This window comes from Selaginella moellendorffii, unplaced genomic scaffold, assembly GCF_000143415.4.
Source record: "Selaginella moellendorffii unplaced genomic scaffold, v1.0 SELMOscaffold_26, whole genome shotgun sequence".
In the NCBI taxonomy this organism is placed as follows: Eukaryota; Viridiplantae; Streptophyta; class Lycopodiopsida; order Selaginellales; family Selaginellaceae; genus Selaginella; species Selaginella moellendorffii.
Genome location: NW_003314287.1, coordinates 944,382 through 961,972, shown reverse-complemented (window position 1 = coordinate 961,972; position 17,591 = coordinate 944,382). Strand labels below are relative to the sequence as shown.

The 17,591-nt window shown below is 47.0% G+C and overlaps 4 protein-coding genes across 13 annotated transcripts; 1 reads left to right on the top strand and 3 right to left on the bottom strand.

The window, feature by feature from the left end:
• Positions 1–59: 59 nt before the first annotated feature.
• On the bottom strand, positions 60–5,424 carry LOC9637837 (symplekin). Of its 3 annotated transcripts, XM_024679861.1 has the most exons (26): positions 5,004–5,424; positions 4,778–4,934; positions 4,616–4,708; positions 4,443–4,557; positions 4,217–4,385; positions 3,975–4,149; positions 3,790–3,921; positions 3,336–3,737; positions 2,783–3,277; positions 2,666–2,725; positions 2,518–2,616; positions 2,245–2,469; positions 2,137–2,184; positions 1,950–2,084; positions 1,787–1,888; positions 1,561–1,734; positions 1,422–1,505; positions 1,327–1,374; positions 1,198–1,272; positions 1,045–1,140; positions 914–994; positions 788–859; positions 688–732; positions 526–609; positions 363–466; positions 60–278 (listed from the first exon to the last, which is right to left on the bottom strand). In XM_024679861.1, exons 1-26 carry the CDS (start codon positions 5,222–5,224, stop codon positions 182–184), a joined length of 3,588 nt encoding a protein of 1,195 aa, XP_024535629.1. In that variant the 5' UTR covers positions 5,225–5,424; the 3' UTR covers positions 60–181. The 3 variants fall into 3 exon arrangements, with proteins under 3 accessions (XP_024535629.1, XP_024535628.1, XP_024535630.1); XM_024679860.1 differs by having other exon boundaries at positions 2,245–2,616; XM_024679862.1 differs by lacking the exons at positions 4,443–4,557; positions 4,616–4,708; positions 4,778–4,934; positions 5,004–5,424 and having other exon boundaries at positions 2,245–2,616; positions 3,975–4,160; positions 4,217–4,325.
• Positions 5,425–6,062: 638 nt separating this feature from the next.
• Positions 6,063–9,174, bottom strand: LOC9628813 (AMP deaminase). 4 transcript variants are annotated; one of them, XM_002974919.2, is made up of 17 exons: positions 9,084–9,174; positions 8,808–9,024; positions 8,580–8,749; positions 8,477–8,528; positions 8,305–8,432; positions 8,070–8,249; positions 7,943–8,010; positions 7,744–7,886; positions 7,631–7,692; positions 7,465–7,578; positions 7,277–7,417; positions 7,079–7,231; positions 6,860–7,024; positions 6,619–6,792; positions 6,490–6,570; positions 6,344–6,442; positions 6,063–6,291 (listed from the first exon to the last, which is right to left on the bottom strand). In XM_002974919.2, the coding sequence occupies exons 1-17, from the start codon at positions 9,093–9,095 to the stop codon at positions 6,223–6,225; spliced, it is 2,028 nt and encodes a 675-aa protein (XP_002974965.2). In that variant the 5' UTR covers positions 9,096–9,174; the 3' UTR covers positions 6,063–6,222. The 4 variants fall into 4 exon arrangements, with proteins under 4 accessions (XP_002974965.2, XP_024535694.1, XP_024535695.1 ...); XM_024679926.1 differs by having other exon boundaries at positions 6,490–6,792; XM_024679927.1 differs by lacking the exons at positions 8,808–9,024; positions 9,084–9,174 and having other exon boundaries at positions 6,490–6,792; positions 8,305–8,427; positions 8,580–8,665.
• An 896-nt stretch (positions 9,175–10,070) lies between these two features.
• Positions 10,071–13,433, top strand: LOC9637836 (deoxynucleoside triphosphate triphosphohydrolase SAMHD1 homolog). 5 transcript variants are annotated; one of them, XM_024680146.1, is made up of 20 exons: positions 10,071–10,350; positions 10,412–10,472; positions 10,529–10,632; positions 10,692–10,740; positions 10,788–10,872; positions 10,922–11,012; positions 11,071–11,109; positions 11,167–11,234; positions 11,283–11,345; positions 11,410–11,465; positions 11,512–11,585; positions 11,639–11,731; positions 11,782–11,889; positions 11,940–12,020; positions 12,066–12,154; positions 12,219–12,234; positions 12,289–12,399; positions 12,454–12,590; positions 12,741–12,942; positions 12,991–13,433. In XM_024680146.1, exons 1-18 carry the CDS (start codon positions 10,249–10,251, stop codon positions 12,571–12,573), a joined length of 1,410 nt encoding a protein of 469 aa, XP_024535914.1. In that variant the 5' UTR covers positions 10,071–10,248; the 3' UTR covers positions 12,574–12,590; positions 12,741–12,942; positions 12,991–13,433. The 5 variants fall into 5 exon arrangements, with proteins under 5 accessions (XP_024535914.1, XP_024535912.1, XP_024535913.1 ...); XM_024680144.1 differs by having other exon boundaries at positions 12,454–12,639; XM_024680145.1 differs by having other exon boundaries at positions 12,454–12,942; positions 12,991–13,060; positions 13,118–13,433.
• Positions 13,434–13,548: 115 nt separating this feature from the next.
• LOC9637835 (subtilisin-like protease SBT1.7) lies at positions 13,549–16,713 on the bottom strand. Its single transcript, XM_024680142.1, has 8 exons — positions 16,633–16,713; positions 16,122–16,446; positions 15,951–16,062; positions 15,218–15,893; positions 14,942–15,035; positions 14,740–14,858; positions 14,487–14,691; positions 13,549–14,349 (listed from the first exon to the last, which is right to left on the bottom strand). The coding sequence occupies exons 1-8, from the start codon at positions 16,711–16,713 to the stop codon at positions 13,889–13,891; spliced, it is 2,073 nt and encodes a 690-aa protein (XP_024535910.1). The 3' UTR covers positions 13,549–13,888.
• Positions 16,714–17,591: the final 878 nt, after the last annotated feature.

Below are 17,591 nucleotides of genomic sequence, written 5' to 3'. Positions count from 1 at the left end.
CACGTTGCCAGGTCAGCCTGGCGCCATGCCCTAATGGCAGATATTTAATGCACGGCCGCTGACCGCCGTCGGATACGCACGGCTGGATGGGGACGTAGTATATTCGCATTAAAGATTTTATCAACAAAATTGAGTGCCTGGTTTGGAGTCCGCGTGCGTGTGAACGAGCGTGTCCTCCCTTTCACTGTTGTGGAGCATTCCCTGACGATGATGGCGCACTAGCCGCCTCGACCGCTGTTACGTCGTCCTGGATCACTCCAAGCAATACCAGCGACGACCTTCGAGACACACCGACAAAAGTTAGACCGAAAGTCTAGATCGAAAGTTTAAACCAAAAAGAGAAGATTTTTTTCTTTTCTTACCTGGGAACGGAGGACCGGACACTCGGCTGGCTCGCATGCGCGGCCAACGGCGTTTTCAACGTTGGATGCTTCACGAGAGCGTTCTCGAGCTGCGCGGTTGGAAGCTTCGCGTAATAAAAGAAGCAGCGTGTTATTTACAATTGCGAGTGATAAACAGTAGTACCTGTAGCAAGACACGAAAGGAATGCGGTGTGGTTTCGCTCGCGCACTTGAGGAATCCAACCCATAATTGAGGAGTCTTCCAGATCTGGGAACGCGATATGCGAGTAAGAAAACTAAATTAAACACGTTCGAAGAAGAAGGCGAAAGAACGCGAGAGAAGTACCTGCTTGTTGACAAGTCTGAGTAGAATATCCATGACGAAACCCACCTGTCGGGAAATCGAAGATTTTCAGGCAATGACGTAAACGCATGGAAAACCATACCAAAGACCGAAACGTTCCAACAGCTTGAATGACAGTTCGCATAAATAGCTTTGGAAGAGGTGTTTGTTCCACCTGATCAAGTTTCCAAAATGTTACGTAATGGAAGATACGAACCAGAGGCCTTACCAACTGATTCAAGACTTTCGCTAAAACGTCCTGATTGAAGACATTTCGCTGTTGCAAGCATGCCGAGCAAGCTTCCGTGACCTGAAAATCATAGATATGTAACCTTCCTGCTGGAGAAAAGAAACAAGTACCTTCTTCAAAGGAACTGCATCACGTTGCTGATCTATACCGTGAAGAGCAATGAGCACTTCGGCAGGTGTCAAAGCAGGACCTGTGTGCGCAGAGCCCTGCCGTTTCCAACGCTTATGAAATGCCAACCAAGCCAATCAATCGCTACAGCCTACCTGCAAGATACGCGCCAGTGCAACTTGAAACTTGTCCGGTGGTAGATCAACCAACCGCGGAAAAATTGGAAGAACCTGAACCATTTCCCAGTCAGTAATTTGCGATACAAAACTTCGCCACAAGCAAACCTCTTCTTTTGAAAGTGACGACAAGATTGGGATCAGAAATACCGCGTCCTGCACAAGAACATATTTAACTAGCTGATTGATTTCCAGGCAGTCACCTTTATCCTGGTCTCGTGGAGCTGTTTTATCGTTTTGATAAGTTCCGGCGATGGCGTGGTTCCTTCAGTCAGAACATGTAGGACCTATTCATGCAAAACGTAAAAAAATGCCAGCCATGATCGGCGAGTCATCCATTACCTGTAGTAACAAGTTTTCGCAGCCCTGTGGAGGAGCGGAGATGATACTTAGTAATTCTGGGGAAGATTGTCCGACCGTCCGGACTAGAACAGGTATTTGCCGATGAATTGCTTGCTTTACTGGCTTTGGTGCTCGATCGTATACATTGAATAGCTCGCCCAAAAGAGCATGTTTCTGCAGGTAAGTTTACATGTAATAAACAGACACTGGACATGAAATAACTGACCTTGGTACAAAGAGCAAAATAAAGTGACATACAACGTTGGGCTTCTGCTTTGGTTCCCCCGCCGTCGGCTGCATTCGCTTCTTGATCGCCGGGAGCAACTTCCTGTTACGAAAGACACAGCACCTTTAAGATTCCAGTCATGTTTACAAAAAAACAGAAGCACCTGTAGCGTGCTCCGTTCCTGAGCTTCACTGTCTACATTATGTCCTCCGACATTTACAACAGATAATAGCATTTTAGTGGCAAACTCTTCAATTTTTTGTGAAATGAAGGTCACAGGGTACAGTTTATTTGCAACCTGAAGGCACCCAAAGTTCAATTCGTGACATGATATTTACTTGGAAGCTTACCAAACGAATGGCCTTTGTTCGAGCGTCATCGACCTCGTGCACAGCGCACTGCAAAATGAAAACGATGGTCAGGGACGCGTCCAGGCCAAAACACCAAAAACAAAATACCTCTAAAGCCATATTTAAACACCTCTCCCGAACTGCCGGACGTTGCAAGATGAGACTCCACAAAGCGCTTAAGCCCTGTGTAACGCGATCACCATTGGGCTCATTGATCGGATTACAAAGACTTTCTAAGAGCGCAAATGCTCCCTCCGGAAACAACGGGATCTCGCACAACAGCTTGCTCAAAGACTTGTCTGACGGAGGTAGCGAATCTTTCAACCCCTGGCTCTGTTTGAAGACAACGTTGTCAAATTTCTTGCATGAATATAAGCTTACCAAAGATACAAAAAAGTTTTCGTATTTCTCTATACTATCTCCACCAGCTATGTGCATCAGGTACAGTTCATAGAAAACGTGTAGCGCAAGTTCATGACCCTGAAAGACATAAACGTGACTACAATCACTTTTATCTGTACTTACGTACCATATGATTCGCATAGTCCGCAAGTATGTGCTTTTGTAAAGTATTCAAAGCCTCAGCCGACTGAAGGAAAAAGGTAAATTAGTTTACAACAGTTTTCACGAAATACGAAATACTTGCCTGCGCAGTCAGACGCGCTAATAACGCGATCCTCAAACCACCACCACCAGCGGCCGAGACTGATTTGCTTCCTTCTAATATGCGTGTCAACGCAGAGTTTCCAAGAGTCGCCCGTTGCTCATTACTTAACGTCACCACAGGAAGGAAGCTGGACAAACCAGCCCCGGAAGTTCCTGCTTCTTGTCTATCGTCAAGGGCATCACTAGAAGGATACAGTGCACCATACATCGTTGAGATGGTCCGAATCCCCATATCCTCGTCCGGTTCTGACTTTACGTGCGTAAACGTCGGTTCCATTTTCACGGACGTAGCTTTCAAGGAAGCTCTTGGATCCCTGCTGTTCATCACAGGCGGAGACACGGGCTCTGCCTTCACAGTTCTGAAAACAGGAGGCACTCCTGGCTGCTGTAAGTCCTCCTGCTTTGGCATCACCATTGGAGGACCTGGCGATGGTAAGCGACGGGGATCCATACGGGGATCCATACGGCGGGGATCCTACACCAAAGAAAAAAAATTAGAGATTTAGTATCAAGTAGCAAAGAGTCATTCTCACCCTTCGTGGATCTCGTCTGCCATCCATAGCCACGGGCTCGATAGGTGGGGGCGGCGGAGGCGGCGGCAATAGCTGCGGCTTGTCCATGAAGTCCGCAGGAACAGACGGTGGAAGATTTTGCATGTTGACAATCACGACATCAGCCAGAGTATCAGGAGGGAGCCTCGACATGAGCAAGTCGATCGAAGCGATTTCTCCTTTGGCCGCAAGTGCCTCAAACATCTGTATCATCTGCTGTATGGGAGGTAGACCCGCTCCATTCGCGTATCCGGATGCATCCGGGTGAAAATGCTGCTGAACCGGGGGCGGCGGAGTAGTCCGCAAGCGTTTTCCATAGCTTTCTTCGTCATTGCCATTTTCTTGCGGTGGGGGTCTCTTGTTTCGTGGATCCTGTCTCTCTTCCTACAAATACACACATCGTTACAGGAGGAAAAAGAAATGGCTTATTCGGCACTTTTACTCGGTTGGAGCGGGAACTCGACTCTCTCGACTCTCTTTCGCCACCCCTGCTGCTTCTCTCGACTGCCAAGTCTGCAACGTCTCCGGCATTCATCTGGCGCAGTGCCGAAGTGAGACGATCGCGCCACTGCCAAGAATAACGAAGTTACAAAGGAAGAAGTGACAATAAAAAATGCATACCGGTGCTGCCGCAGGATACGTGCATTTTAGAAGCTGGACAAAGGCATTCTTCAAGGCAGTAACCACGCTGGCCACTTGACCACCTTTGATCGCTTCACAACTTGGTCCCAGTGAAAGTAACACAGGAAGGATGCGCCCGTAAAACGACGGTCTTCGTTTCGCAATGGCTGCCAAGCTGCTCATTCCCTTCCCAAATAAGAATCCACTCAATTGACGTTTTGAAAGCTTGAAAATTAAAGTACCTATTCACGATGACAATGGCGACGGGACCCGGAAGAGCCGAAACGTCAGGTTGCCGCAGCTGGTTCAGCAACAATCCCAACGATTTGCTCGCCTCTTGACCCATGGCTGTGGCATCTAAGAGTGGATGGCCAGACACTATCCAGGACACGTTTATCCCTTTTGACGTTCCTGAAACAAAAACACCAGAAAAAATCTGTAACTGCGACACTTCAATATGTGTCCTACCATCGAGTCGATCCGGTAGCGGTGGCTGCGAAGGACCACTAGGGTCTGGAGTGAAGAGCAAAATCACAGTCTCGATAAACTTCACAGCGTGCAAACGTACCCCGTCGTTGCCATGCTAGTACAAAAACTTACTTCAGAAAAACGCAAGATACACCTCTCTTTTCTTCCCATACCTGCTGAGCAAAGGGATACACAAACTCCTTGAACTGAAGAACTGAAATCCAAGAATCTTGCATGAACTTATCCACTTGCCTCGTATAAATCCCCTGAAAAAAGAATAGCACAAGAAACCATCAGAAACTCTTCTTCTTTTTCACCAAGAACAAGAGCCATACCTTCAACAAGACATACTCCAAGGTGTGGCGAAACAAATTGGTACCAGCAGTGATAGCACGCCGAGCAAAGGCCGGCTCGCCCCGGAGCAATGTCAAGAGCACTGGCATCATCACCGGAACATACTCCACTTGCCTGAGCCCGACCTCCTCGATGATCCTGGGAGCAAGAAAGATCACCCTACATTGTGAGCCGCGCCTAGATTAGGTCAGAAGAGGAGGAACTCACTCGACAAGAAAGTTGCGGATGGCGCTGGCGCGATCGTTGCGCAGCTCCAGCAGCACGGGCAGGAGCTCCGGGAGAAGCCGCGGCTCCCTGTGAAGCGCCAGCTCCCTGAGCTCCCGGAGAGAATCGAGCTTGGCCGCGGCGTCGGGATGCAATTGGGCGTCGTGGAGGAGCGCCACGGCGCGCTCGCGGGCCTCGGGAGGCACCGCCATCATCGCTGCCATTGAGCCGGCGCTCACAAAAACCCTACAATTTGCTCTCTTTTAACTGCGCATTGGTGTGTTACTTCTTGGGCCCTGTTCTTCTCTACCGCGTGATTCCCGCATCCATGCCCTACCCAAAAGATGAACCGCGATCTCAATGTGTTCGCTGCTCGATCGATGCAAATCAGATTGCCGCCATATCCAATTGAAGCCCTAGAGCTTGTGCTACCATATATCCATCACTTTTGTAAATCCTTCCAGCAAATCCTATACGTCCAGTTTGAATTGGGTTTAAGATGAGGCCATCGTAGCCGTCGAGTACAAGACAATATGAAAGCATGCATGCTCATACAAATAATGCTTAGCTGTGTTATCGATTTCTTCCGAGAACATATGTATTGCAACTCTTCTTGCCAAGTCTGAAAAGAACGCATCAAAAAGAGTACTAAAGGAAAGCAAATCTACAACGGTTTGCCGATCTAACATACCCGAAGACCTCTTTAAAAAGTCCGAAAGATAACAACCTAAGATGTACAATCAGACAATGGAGATACATCCGTCTGAAAACCTCCAAAAGACTTTGAACAACCTTTTGTTGAAACAACAGTTTCAACAAGCTTTGAGGAAAACAAAGAGTTTACTCATGAGCATCTCAAAGCCTCTGGTTTCTCGATCATTTAGACGAGGAGATCCGCTAGATGTACAATCAGACATTGTTTCTTAGAACCTACGAGCTTAACAAATGTTTAAAGTCTTTAGAGGTTTTCATCTCGATCAGGTTCAATCGTTGTGACTTTACTCATGAGCATCACAAAGCCAAAGAGGGGCTTCACTTCTGTGGCATTGGAACACATCGATCGAACCTCTATAAGATCATTCGCTCGACATTGATCGAGCGACTTGCCTTAATCGGTTTACTTTAATCAAGATACCTAACCTCCATGAAATCTTTCTAACAAGTCTTGTACGTCCATTTTGAATGGGTATAAGACAAGGCCATCGTAGCCGTCGAGTTCTCCTTATGGATCGATTTCTTCCGAGATTCTGGCGCCTCCCAAACATATGTATTGCAATTCTTCTTGCCAAGTCTAAAACGAGCGAACGAATCAAGATAGAGTGCTAGAAGAAGGCTTGCTTCACCTCGTATCGAAACTCTACACGGATATGAGGTACGTTGGTTTTGTGGATGTCGTTCCCCGCAGCTCCCCGTTTGAAGTATTTGTGTCCAATCCAATGAAGCTGGAGAGCACCAAGTTATGCTTGACAAAACGTGGAAAAAGAGAGACCTTCATGTGATGAGGAAAACCCGACTGATAGACGGAGTTTCTTGCGATTTCACACAGGTCGCAGGAACTCAGCTTCCAGACCTGAGACACAAACGAGAACTTAAGCTTGAGATCGTCTTTAGAGCGTACCTGAGCGGCAATGCTGTATTCCTCCACTAGTGGTTCTTTAGTAAGATGTATTTGAAGTGGATCATCCGTTGACAGGGAAACATTGAGACCTCGTGAGAAAAACATAGGAAAAGGATTACGGTGGTAATCCAAAAACAAAGAGTTGTTGCTCAAGGGAGACATAGCCAGACCAATCTACCAAACGAACCACAAGAAAAAGGAGAGGTTAAAGTGCGGGACGAAAAACCAAACATGATAAAACCTGGGCGAGGTAATAAAGATACTGAAGTCCAGGAGATTTTCTGAGGTTGTTTCCATGAGCGATGTTGTGAGCCAGTAAAAACGTGGACGCCAAGTGATCCAAATCTCCTGCCTCTCCGGAATGAGGCCGAAACTTAATTGTGCACAAACCCCTGGACTCACGGAGCTGCCAACACAGAAATACAAGAATCATCCATGAACTGTTCTTGAAAGTTTCTACCTTGTTTAAAGTGTACATGTTGGCGTAAATGTAGTACGCCCAATACGAGTAGGCCGGATTAAAGTTGATATCCCACTGTGCAGGAGTTTGCATATGTTTATTTGGACGACGCTCTGGTTTACTCTCGTCGTCAACCATATCGAATGCTACCACCTACACACCGTGATAAAACGACGAGAGAAACTGTCAAGAGATTACCTGTTTCAAAAATATGTGTAGCTGCGGATGCGAACCAGGATCAATCGTGACTTCAAATAATGGAAGAAACAAATTGTTCAATATGGTTTGAAAGGATGTAACAATGCCCATCATCTTGTAAAATATGTAGAGTCGAGGAACCTGTATCACACAGAGTAAGACCAACTTAAGGAAATCGGACTACCTACTTGAACAAGCCATACAACGTTTTCGCTGTAAAGCTCGTTATTTACAATCCAGCTTGCCAGTTGATCCCACTCACTTTGCTTTCTTCCATATACGGATATCCTGTACTCCGCCATCTGCAGGATTTAAGTTCCACCAGAATGGAATAGCTGCCACTTTAAATGATACCTGGTACTTGCTGACAGCAAGATCCTGAAAAACTTCTTTTGTTAGCTCCGCCAAGAAGCGCCCTGAGGAGTGCATGGATTGTATATGAAAAGCTTACTGATTTCAAAAGGTACCCTGGATAAGATTGTCCTGCTTCAGAAAGATCTCTCTAAGCCGGCTTTGACCACAAGGATTGTACTTAAGATTGAATTTGTCGAAGCGATGAAACGTATTTTTATCAGCATGGACGTCAAGCAAATCCACATTCAGGTCGTACCTAGCAATACCAAAATTACACCAATTCTTCTGCAATGTATCGCCGCTAAAACATACCCTGTTAAGTCCAAGCTTTCGAAGACCTCCTTAAGAGTAAGATATTGGCCATCCCGAAAGATAACAACCTGACTTGGCAAGAAACAGTTGAGTGTATCCATATAAAAGCTTTTAGATTGTAAGTCACCTCGTCGGGTTCATTTCTCAGCTTTGACTTGATAAATCGCAAAAGATGCTTTTGGTTCATACAAGATGAATGATGCACGTGAGTGTCAACCTTCCTGACGTTGTAAAAATCTCGATGGGGGGCACTCTTCTGAGCAAGAAACTCTCTGTCCGCATTAAGCATGAGATGAAGGCTAAATTTCTGCAGTAAGGAGATTCAGATGTTAGATGTTTCTAAGTGCAAGGATACGATCTACCTGTTCCAGAAGATGTAACCGATGGTAACAGAAGGTTCGCACATTTCCTAGTCCTGTAAGTCTAAGTATTCGGTGCATGTCCGTAAAGAATGTAGTTGCGTCAGGAACGGGAAACAACTCCTCCTTTGCTGAAAACACCACTTTAGAAGTTTTCATGGTAGCAAGGACATACCTTCTGAATTTGCATAAACATGTATAACACCATCTATCTCTTTAAAAACATGCTGGACGTTAGCTATGTTAGTTAGTCAAAGCTCATTTAAAAAAGAGCAAACCTGCGATCGAGGTTCTGGTTCGTAGTGGAAAGGATCTGGATTAAATCCTGATGCACAAAACATTCCTTTCCGCCATGGTGGATCCTTTTCCACAAATAAATATTTTTCTCTTAGAGCCAAACACTGCTGTAGCACAATGCAAACTTCCTCTTCTTCGGCTGTAGGCGGATCTGATACATAAAATATGTGAGAGGAGGAGTCAGAAACGATGATGAGGATTATACGTACCATAGGGTGTGACTTTCATGCGAACAAACGTTTCTTGTTGTGGCTCCTTTCTTAGAATGTCAGCAGCCACAGGATCAGGCGCTCCGAGAAGCTCGTCTGCAAGACTATGCGGCCTAGCTGAATGTGTCTCAGACTTCTCAGTTTGTTGCTCTAATGATGCGACCAAGCATTCCAAGCTCGGAGAATGTGATAGTCCAAAGTTTTTTGGATCGTCATCCTGCAAAACGATGACACTCATTCGACCAATCAGAACACACAAACAAGAGCAAAGCATACCAGAATTTTCATGTCATCAGCCACTGTAACGTACCATCCTCAACAATGGCTCCTCAAAGCATTCATTGGCTACAGCTTCCTCGATTGCACAAATTTCATCGACAAGAACAGCGTCTTCTTTGTCATTCAACATATCCAAATCCTCATCCGATCCATCCAAATCAAAAAGTCCAGACTTAGGAGGAGAGGATGGTCTCAAGTGTGCAGTTCTCCTGTTTGATGCGGAATGATTGAAAGTTTGGCCACTTTCTGCTAGAAAATCCCAGAAAATTATAAATTCGAGCAGATGAATATCACCTTCGAGACGAGTGCGAACTTTCGGCAAGACAGGAAACACTTGCGATTTATCGTCCTCCTGGTCACGATCAGAAGACAAAGAAGTCGACTTGGATCTCGACTTGCAACTCAGTGACGATGTTCTTCCACTTTCCACAGTCTTTCCAGCTTCACTAGCAGCTGAATCCTTCAAGTTCTTCGCATTTTCTACTGGAGCCGCGCTTTCCTCCTGCTGGATCTCCGCAGCCTGCGAGCTGCTACCAGGCACTAGCTTCTCCTCCTCCCCGGAAGCCTTCCCATTCTCGGACCACCAAATCTCCACAGGACTGGCATGCCTCACGTCCTGGTGAGGCGGCACGGAATGGCCCCTTCGCAAGAGCGGCGGCTTCTTTAGCTTGCTCCTCCTATTTCCCTTTTCTTCTATGATTTCCCTCTCCATACCTTCCGTGATCTTGCGCAATCGCTGCTCCAGCACTCGCTCCACGACGCGCCTGTGCATCCATAGCGCCGAAATCGCCACGGATCCAGCGCCTAGAAATGCCGCCGCGACGATCGAGAGCCACGACGGCGCCTGCTGGGCGCCATCGTCCATCCTCTGGAGCCCTAGAAAAACTGCCCCGGCTTCATCCTTCACAAGAACGGGAAGGCAAAGCGGATAATAGCAGCTCCCGGATTCGACCACGTGGACGCCCTAGACCGGACGGTCCGCCTTGAGATTATTCTTCTTTGTTGCTCGTCGCGATCAGCTGCGCTGGATCGATCGATTACCAGAAAATATTTGAAGCTGGATCGGATGAATCGCTGGCGCTGCAATCGATCGCCTTTTGCTGTTGCTGGAATGTAGAAAAAGTAGGGTTCTTCTGGAGTTTCTGGTGATTCTACCAAGAAAATGGGCGCATTGAATGAAGATGCGCTCCCGCGATCAATGCAGCCGAGGCGTCGCGACAAGGTGATTCTCGATAATCTCCACGGTAACACTTACGTGGATCCGGTAAGAATTTCCAGAAAGCTCATTGATCGATTGCTACTATTTCCCTTTCTTTCTCTCGTAGCTAAGCTTGAAATTCGTGGATTCGCTACAATTCCAGAGGCTGCGTGATATCAAGCAACTTGGTATGGATCGGGGCTAAATCTTTCTTCTTCACTTTCTCTATTATTTTGTCTCTCAGGACTTTGCTACTTGGTCTACCCTGGCGCATCGCATTCGAGGTTTGAGCATTCTTTGGGTGTTTACAAGCTCGCTCGCATGACAGTCGAAAATCTCGCGAAGAACGTACCCGTTATCTTTTTCCGTGCTCTAGTTTTTCCCCGTGATAACCGAGTTTTTGTCAGCCAGAGTTGGGGATCACCGCCTCTGATATCACGACCGTGAGCTTGGCAGGTAATCTCTTTTCCAAAACTTACGAACGGCTAAAAGCTTCCTCGCAGGCCTACTTCACGATGTTGGACATGGTCCCTTTAGTCATGTCTTTGACAACGAGTTCCTTCCTCGGATTATGCCAGGACACAAGTGGTGCGAGAACTTCGGTCTGTTAACATGGTGATATATAAGGGCGATGCAGGTCTCACGAGGACATGTCAACGAGGATGATCGACTACATAGTGGATGTGAATCACATCGACATTAGTTCCACTGATCTTAAGCGAGTCAAGGTAACAGACCAAGTTTTTTTTCTTGCTTACTCACACGGCGTTCGATCACATTTTGCAGGATATGATCTTATCCAGCAAGAACCCTTCGCTGATTGAGGTTTGAAAAGTTCTTAAACCAAGGCCTGACTTGTATCTTTGCGCGTGTGTCCGTCAGGAATACAACGAGAAGACCTTTCTCTTTGACATCGTGGCTAACGGACGCAACTCCATTGACGTGGATAAGTATATGAGTATTTTATCATCTCCGCATTGTTTATAGTTTCTGTGTAGGTTTGACTACATTCTTCGAGACTCTCGTGCATGCGGTATAACTTCGAACTTTACGCTCGGCAGGTAAATTGTCGCATTTCATTTTCACTGGCTGTCTTGGTGAGGCGAATTTTACTTTCTTTTCCAGGCTGATGGACAATATTAAAGTCATCGACAACGAGATTTGCTACCTTGCAACTGATGGTGAGGGAAGCAACCCAGCTATGTTTGTCTTACACGTTTATTCCAGCCATGGAAGTGTGGAATCTGTTTCGAACGAGAGCAGATCTTTTCCGAAAAATCTATACTCATCGGAAAGTCAAGGTACATCGGTTTTGTCTGGTCCATCTCCGACAGTTTATCCTTCTTTTTGACAGGCTTTAGAGCTTATGCTCGCGGATGTGCTGGTACTCTCTGACGACTATCTGGGAATATCGGCAGGAGTTTTTGACCCAGAACAATTCTGGAAGGTAAACTTATCCGTCTTTTGCATTTGCTTAGGCTTGGCTTTGAGTTTCAGATGGACGACTCTCTTCTGAAAGCGATCGAAACTTCAGATGTGGATGAGCTCAAGGAAGCGAGAGAACTGGTCTGGCGAATGAAGAGATGTGGTCAAGGACTCTATCAGGTTCCAAAAACTTTCGTGCTTTGTTCCCCCTAAGTTCTTTTAACGTGTAGTTTTGTAACGAGTACCTTGTTCCAAAGGAAAAAACTGAACATTTCAAAGACGTCACCGCCAAAGACATTGTTTGCTGCGCGGTACGTAGCTTGTATGCCACTTGTCATAATTTACTTTCTATGCAGAAATCTGGGGCAAAAATTTGTGAAGATGACATTGTCGTTAGCAACGTGAAGATAGACCTTGCTTGTGGAAAGCCCGATCCTTTATCTGGGTAAAACTAGTAACTTATTTTTCTCCGTAGGCCTCGTACTTACTTGGTGTGGCTCTGTATACAGGGTGCACTTTTTCAAGGTAACAGACAATGGCTACTGAATTGCAAGGGCTATTTTGACGTTTTTCAAACAGGAGTTTGATGACTCTGTCAAGTTTACGGTGGACAGACAGAACTTGAGCGGGTTTTATTCTGATCACTGCGTGGACAGGATTGTTCGCGTATATGCCAAAAAACCAGAGCTCGTAAGTTTACGTGATCGCTCAGCCCAATACATGACTTACTGTGTCCACGTACAGGTCGAAGCAGTGTCCGAAGCTTTTGAGGCGTTCCAACTGCGCACCTACGACTGCAAGCCCCAGCTCCATGGTACTCCCGACGGGAAAAAGAGGAGGAAAAGCGGCCTCATATCTACGTAAAAGCATCATTTGTCGAGGTATCGAATCCAATGGATAGCTTCAGTGAGGAATTTCCACTTCTTATAGGTAACTTCCCCGCTGGAGTTTTTTGATGTTTTGTTTTTCTGACATGGTGTCGTACTCTTGCTCTGGACTTTTCCATTTCGACATAACATGCCGTGAGACAGAGTATCGATGGCTGGTGTGAGACGGAGTAACTGAAGGTAAGCTGGCGCAGGTGGAACAGCGATGCTAGGAAATTTGTCTACGTCCTTCGGCTGTCCCCTTAAGTAGCTGGACTGGACGCCAAGAACCGCAAAATCCAGCTCTCAAAATCTAGAGAAGAGGTCTGTAGCTTTACTAGTTTCTGCTCTACTCTCCTGCTCAAAGGTCGGTAACTTCACTATGCGCAGCTTCTAATATGATTCTTTGTTTCAGAAAGTTTGTGGAAGGCCGAGAACCGGCAGGCCGAAAGCTCTTAAGTGGATGATATAACGAGAGTCTCAAGGTAATTCGATCGATCTTTGCAGGGAGAAGCATCGACCAACGAAGCTGATATTCGCAGCTATGGATCGAGCGAGCGAAGCTGCTGGAACCCAGAATGGAAGCGGAGGATTTTACATGGCCTCGTGTGGTCCGGTGATGGCTTCCCAGCCGGTGACGATGAGCTGCGGTCTCCACCAGCAAGCGTCGATAGTCCAGAGAATGGCAGCGGCTTATTACCAGCATCAGCAGCAACAGCAACAGCAACGATGTGTTCTACTCAACGCTGGATTCGCGAAACTCACACTCAAGAAAGAAGCTTGGCAATGCTCGTGAGTGACGAGAAAAGAGTACCATATTCTTTGGCAAATGTACATAAATGTATCCATTTGACAGTAGCACGATTATAAGATAGTTTGTATTCTTCCCATGTTAATAGTAACAATAAAAACGATTCAAAGGTTTAGATCCTAGGGTTCTTGGATGGGTTATAGGCGGGAGAATGCGCGGCCCGGTAAGATCGCGTAGGAATGCAGGCACCAATGCGTCTTTTGTGTGATTTTGGCCTCGATACTGCTCTCTTTGCTGTGATTGTGTCGATCGTGCTATCCTTAGATAGATCGCTTCGTTGTCAGGCATTCTCGTGAAGTCTTTGTCCTCTTTGCTAAGTGCAAATTTCGAGTGATTTCCTGTGTAGATATGAATTAGATCATCTATCGCTGGCTTATGAAGCTTCGTTGTGTTGTTCTATTCGAGAACAGTGAATTTTTTTCGAGAAATATCATGAAGTGTGCTAGTTTTTGTTCTTATAAACCTTAGCCTCCGGGACTTGTGACTCCTCTTGCGGCTCGGTCTAAGATGTGAGGACGGCGATTGGGCTGGTTACGTCGTGTCTGCCATCGCTCCATGTAAGTGATCCAAACGCAAAGCTTCCGTTGCTTGATGCCTGCGCGCTGAACTCAACCGTGAAAGATTTCTTCTCGTGCAGCTCCTCGAAACTCAGGCACTCGGGAACTACGTTCACGACAACTCCACTCGGGGCTTTCACAGTGGCCTTGTAAAGCGACTGTGGAGTTCCTACGTTTGTCACGGTTCGGTACACCACGGTCTTTCGTTGCCGCTGCAGGGTGACCGCGATGGAAGGATAATTGAGGTTGTGTGGAGCGATCGGAGCACTCGGGCAAGGTGTGTCATCGTGTGTTATGTTGTGAAGTTGCTTTAACGAGCCGATACTGCACAGGAAGCTGACATAGTCGTGGAAGCCGGTGTCGTAGACAAGGCCGGGCCTCAATGACAGGTTTGGCCTCACATGTCCTGCTCCAAAGTCGAAAGGCCCGGAAACTGTCTGGAAGAATTGATTGTTGATTGCCGCGCCTGTGTTATCCAAAGTCGAAGCTGCAAGTATCCAACGTGAGTGCTGTGTTTCTCAAGTTGTGTTAGTATATGTATACCCGTTGTCATGATTGCAGATTTAATAGCTGCGGGGCTCCATCTCGGGAACTTGGCTATCAGATTTGCCGCAACGCCTGTAATGTGAGGGCAGGACATAGAAGTTCCCGAGACTATGTTGAAGTCGACAGATCGCCCTCCGACAGCTTTAGTCGCGACTGGTGACCATGCTGCTAGAATGCTGACTCCAGGAGCGGTAATATCCGGCTGTTAAACCATACAGTAAGTCAGCTTAATCATAGCTATAAACCTCACCTTAAGGATTTCTGGTGTCACAGAATTTGGTCCTCTGGATGAGAAGACTGCAACAGCAGGCGCTGGCTTAAAGTTTCGCACGGTTTTTGTGGGGAGGATCGTTGCAACTGGAGAACTATGCGGACAGCCGGATGGTCAGATAAAGTTTTTTGACCGGCAGAGCTATACCTTGTCTGGTTGAGGTAAGTAGCAATCACAGCACCTTCTTTTGCACCAACATTAGTTGCTGGCAGGAAGTAAGACTCTGCGATATCCTTGGCAATCTCATCAACAAGAATCATTCCTACGCCACCTAGCTGCTTGATCACCAGACTCTTGAGCGGTCTCGAATCCAGCGCGGAAGGTTGAAGGCACAGAATGATGTTGCCTTTTACTTTAGATGCGTCCAAAGTATTGTTTTGGCAGAAACTGCATGCGGCATATAAAGGGAAGTAAGTTTCTAACAATTCTTCGATATATTTTTACCTTGCATTTACACTCGGAACTCCAGGAGCTGGGATGCTGCTAGCAGGAACGAGCCTGCTCCAGGGTGCAGCCATACTGTCCGGATTTGCTGCCTCCCCCTGTCAAAGTGTTTCCAAGTCAGTACCTGTGACGACCCAAAAGACCAGCCAACCTTGATACTCATGTTGTTACCAAGGACAACATTACTCGCCAAGTCCCTGTCGATTGAGCTCGCTCCGACTGTTGCAATCCACGGAGCAACGTTCGCAGCTGAGCCGGGAACGCCGCTGTTTCCAGCGGAGCAAGAGACAAATATGCCATGCCTCATCGCATGAAACGATCCGATGGATATGGTGTCGCTGAAAAAGTCACTCTGTGGAGGATTCGGGCCCAGTGACATCGATATTATGTCCACTCCGTCAGCGATTGCATCGTCAATGGCAGCAAGGATATCAGCGTCCGAACAAAAATCGTTCCAGCAGACTTTGTAGATTGCTAGCCTTGCCAGAGGCGCTCCACCTCGAGCGGTGCCTGAAGCAATATTTCCGGGAAAGCTGGCGCGAAGAACAACTCGTCCAGCGGCTGTTGACGCCGTGTGGGTGCCGTGGCCATCGTCATCTCTTGCGGACAGGGTAAAGTTTGCACCGCTAGCATTTAGCGGAGCTTCGGCGTTTATTCCTTTGAAGTAGAACCGTGCACCGATTATCTTCCTGCAAAGCCGCAACAGGTCTGTTGGTCAACTCTCTCAAGCTTGTACTGTTACTAACTTGTTACAGTCGTCTCTGGTGAATTTTTCACCAGGTACACAAGCTCCTCTCCAGCGTTTTGGCACAGGTTCCATGCCATCGTCGTGAAAGCTCTTGGATTCAGGCCATATTCCTGAACAGAAAGGTGCAAATTGTTCTGATGGATTTTCATTTTCTTGCTGTGCTACTTACCAGAATCCAGCATTCCAATTATCACGTTTTGAGCTTTCTTGGAGTACCATTCTTCCGTTCCTGTCCAAGTTTGTGCGGGCATTCCGGCCAAGAAGCTCCACGACTGCGTGGTGTGAACTTTGTGGAGTTTGTTCGAAATCACGGAGAGGACGCCATCCTTTTCTGCACAGCAAGAAGGTGTTATAAGAGCAGTCGTTTTCCAGCTGAGGTACGTACTTGCAATTGCATCGGCTTGTTCATTAGTTAGAAACGCTGCAAAGCCTCTCATTCCATGCTTGTAGCTGTAGATCATTGAATCTTGTACAGCCTCGGAGCTGTGCCGCGTCTTTGATTCAGTACATGTAGCTAGCGTATTTGTTTCTCATACCTTCCAAGTACGTTTGCGAGCGTGGCATGGTTGTGTTTGTGAGCTGCGTGAATGTCTTCGTGACTTGCTCTCCTTCCCGTGTAGACAACATACAGCTAAAAAGCACGGATTGAAGATTTCCTGTAACTCGAGTTCACAACTTACCTTTCTATCAGATACACTGGCAGCTCCAAGATGACTCGAAAGGAGGAGGACAATAAAGAGCACCATTGCTGGGAGCTCCATTGCCAGGTGATTGATTTCGGAATTTCTTTCTGCAACTTATAGAGGACCTTAATGAACAGGAACGAGACTGCACTTGATTTTTATTTTTCAGGCCGGCAGCATTGCGTGTTTCACTTGTCTCGCTTGTAGCAAAGATGCGACTTCCAACGTCAAACGCGATAATCTCCTAAAGGACAGCCGACCGAGAGAGTATGGTTTATTCTTTTTGTTCTGTTTCTTAAGAATTATCTTGTCGTTTCAGGCCGGTGGTAGAATAACAACAAAAGACCGGTCCGATGGATACCACGACCTCGAGCCTTCAATACGTCGGCAACTGCTGAAGAAGGCGCTCCTGGATCATCTGCCTCAGGTTCATTTGGATCTTCCTCATCGTCTGGATAAACTCGAGCATGATCTTCTCGCGAAAGAGCACGAACTCCTTCATCACCACCACTGGAGCTGCGACCTCGGCGTGGAGGTGAGGCATGGTAAGAAACGAGACACACCTCCGGCTCTCGATGTACTTGGTGTCGTGATCTCCATCGGTTAAGCAGGTCCCATCCTCGAGCTCCAGCTGATCCAGGAACAGGATAATGGCACTGGCTTGCAACGGATCGACGAGAGCTCCCTGCTGCTGACCAAAGTGAGCCAGCTCTACTTGATTGTTCTTGTTGATCCTAAACTGGTTGTGACAGTCTCCAGTTCCTCCAACGCCGACGAACGTGAAGGACGCAGCGAAATAAGCTTTGCAGCGCGCGATCTCCCCGATCCTCAGCACTTTCTTCCCGTCCCTGGAGGAAAGAAATCACGCTGCGTGAGCTCTTGGAGGTGAGAGAGAGCTCTTTACCTGGTGGAGATGGAAGGCGTGAGACTCTCGTTGTTCTTGAGCTCCAGGATGG

What these genes read in the sequence shown, in the direction of transcription:
- LOC9637836 (XM_024680146.1), top strand. Translation starts at nt 10,249, where the DNA reads ATGGGCGCATTGAATGAAGATGCGCTCCCGCGATCAATGCAGCCGAGG. An exon ending in CTGATCTTAAGCGAGTCAAG is followed by an intron (nt 11,013 to 11,070) that starts GTAACAGACCAA and finishes CACATTTTGCAG; the next exon opens with GATATGATCTTATCCAGCAA. An exon ending in TCGAACTTTACGCTCGGCAG is followed by an intron (nt 11,346 to 11,409) that starts GTAAATTGTCGC and finishes TTTCTTTTCCAG; the next exon opens with GCTGATGGACAATATTAAAG.
- LOC9637837 (XM_024679860.1), bottom strand. Translation starts at nt 5,224, where the DNA reads ATGGCAGCGATGATGGCGGTGCCTCCCGAGGCCCGCGAGCGCGCCGTG. An exon ending in CGTATCCTGCGGCAGCACCG is followed by an intron (nt 3,922 to 3,974) that starts GTATGCATTTTT and finishes TATTCTTGGCAG; the next exon opens with TGGCGCGATCGTCTCACTTC. An exon ending in CGAAAGTCTTGAATCAGTTG is followed by an intron (nt 860 to 913) that starts GTAAGGCCTCTG and finishes AAACTTGATCAG; the next exon opens with GTGGAACAAACACCTCTTCC.
- LOC9637835 (XM_024680142.1), bottom strand. Translation starts at nt 16,713, where the DNA reads ATGGAGCTCCCAGCAATGGTGCTCTTTATTGTCCTCCTCCTTTCGAGT. An exon ending in CCAGTGTATCTGATAGAAAG is followed by an intron (nt 16,447 to 16,632) that starts GTAAGTTGTGAA and finishes ACTGAATCAAAG; the next exon opens with ACGCGGCACAGCTCCGAGGC. An exon ending in CCCAGCTCCTGGAGTTCCGA is followed by an intron (nt 15,036 to 15,217) that starts GTGTAAATGCAA and finishes GTGATCAAGCAG; the next exon opens with CTAGGTGGCGTAGGAATGAT.
- LOC9628813 (XM_024679926.1), bottom strand. An exon ending in TTGCTGTCAGCAAGTACCAG is followed by an intron (nt 7,579 to 7,630) that starts GTATCATTTAAA and finishes TAAATCCTGCAG; the next exon opens with ATGGCGGAGTACAGGATATC. An exon ending in TACACATATTTTTGAAACAG is followed by an intron (nt 7,232 to 7,276) that starts GTAATCTCTTGA and finishes CACGGTGTGTAG; the next exon opens with GTGGTAGCATTCGATATGGT.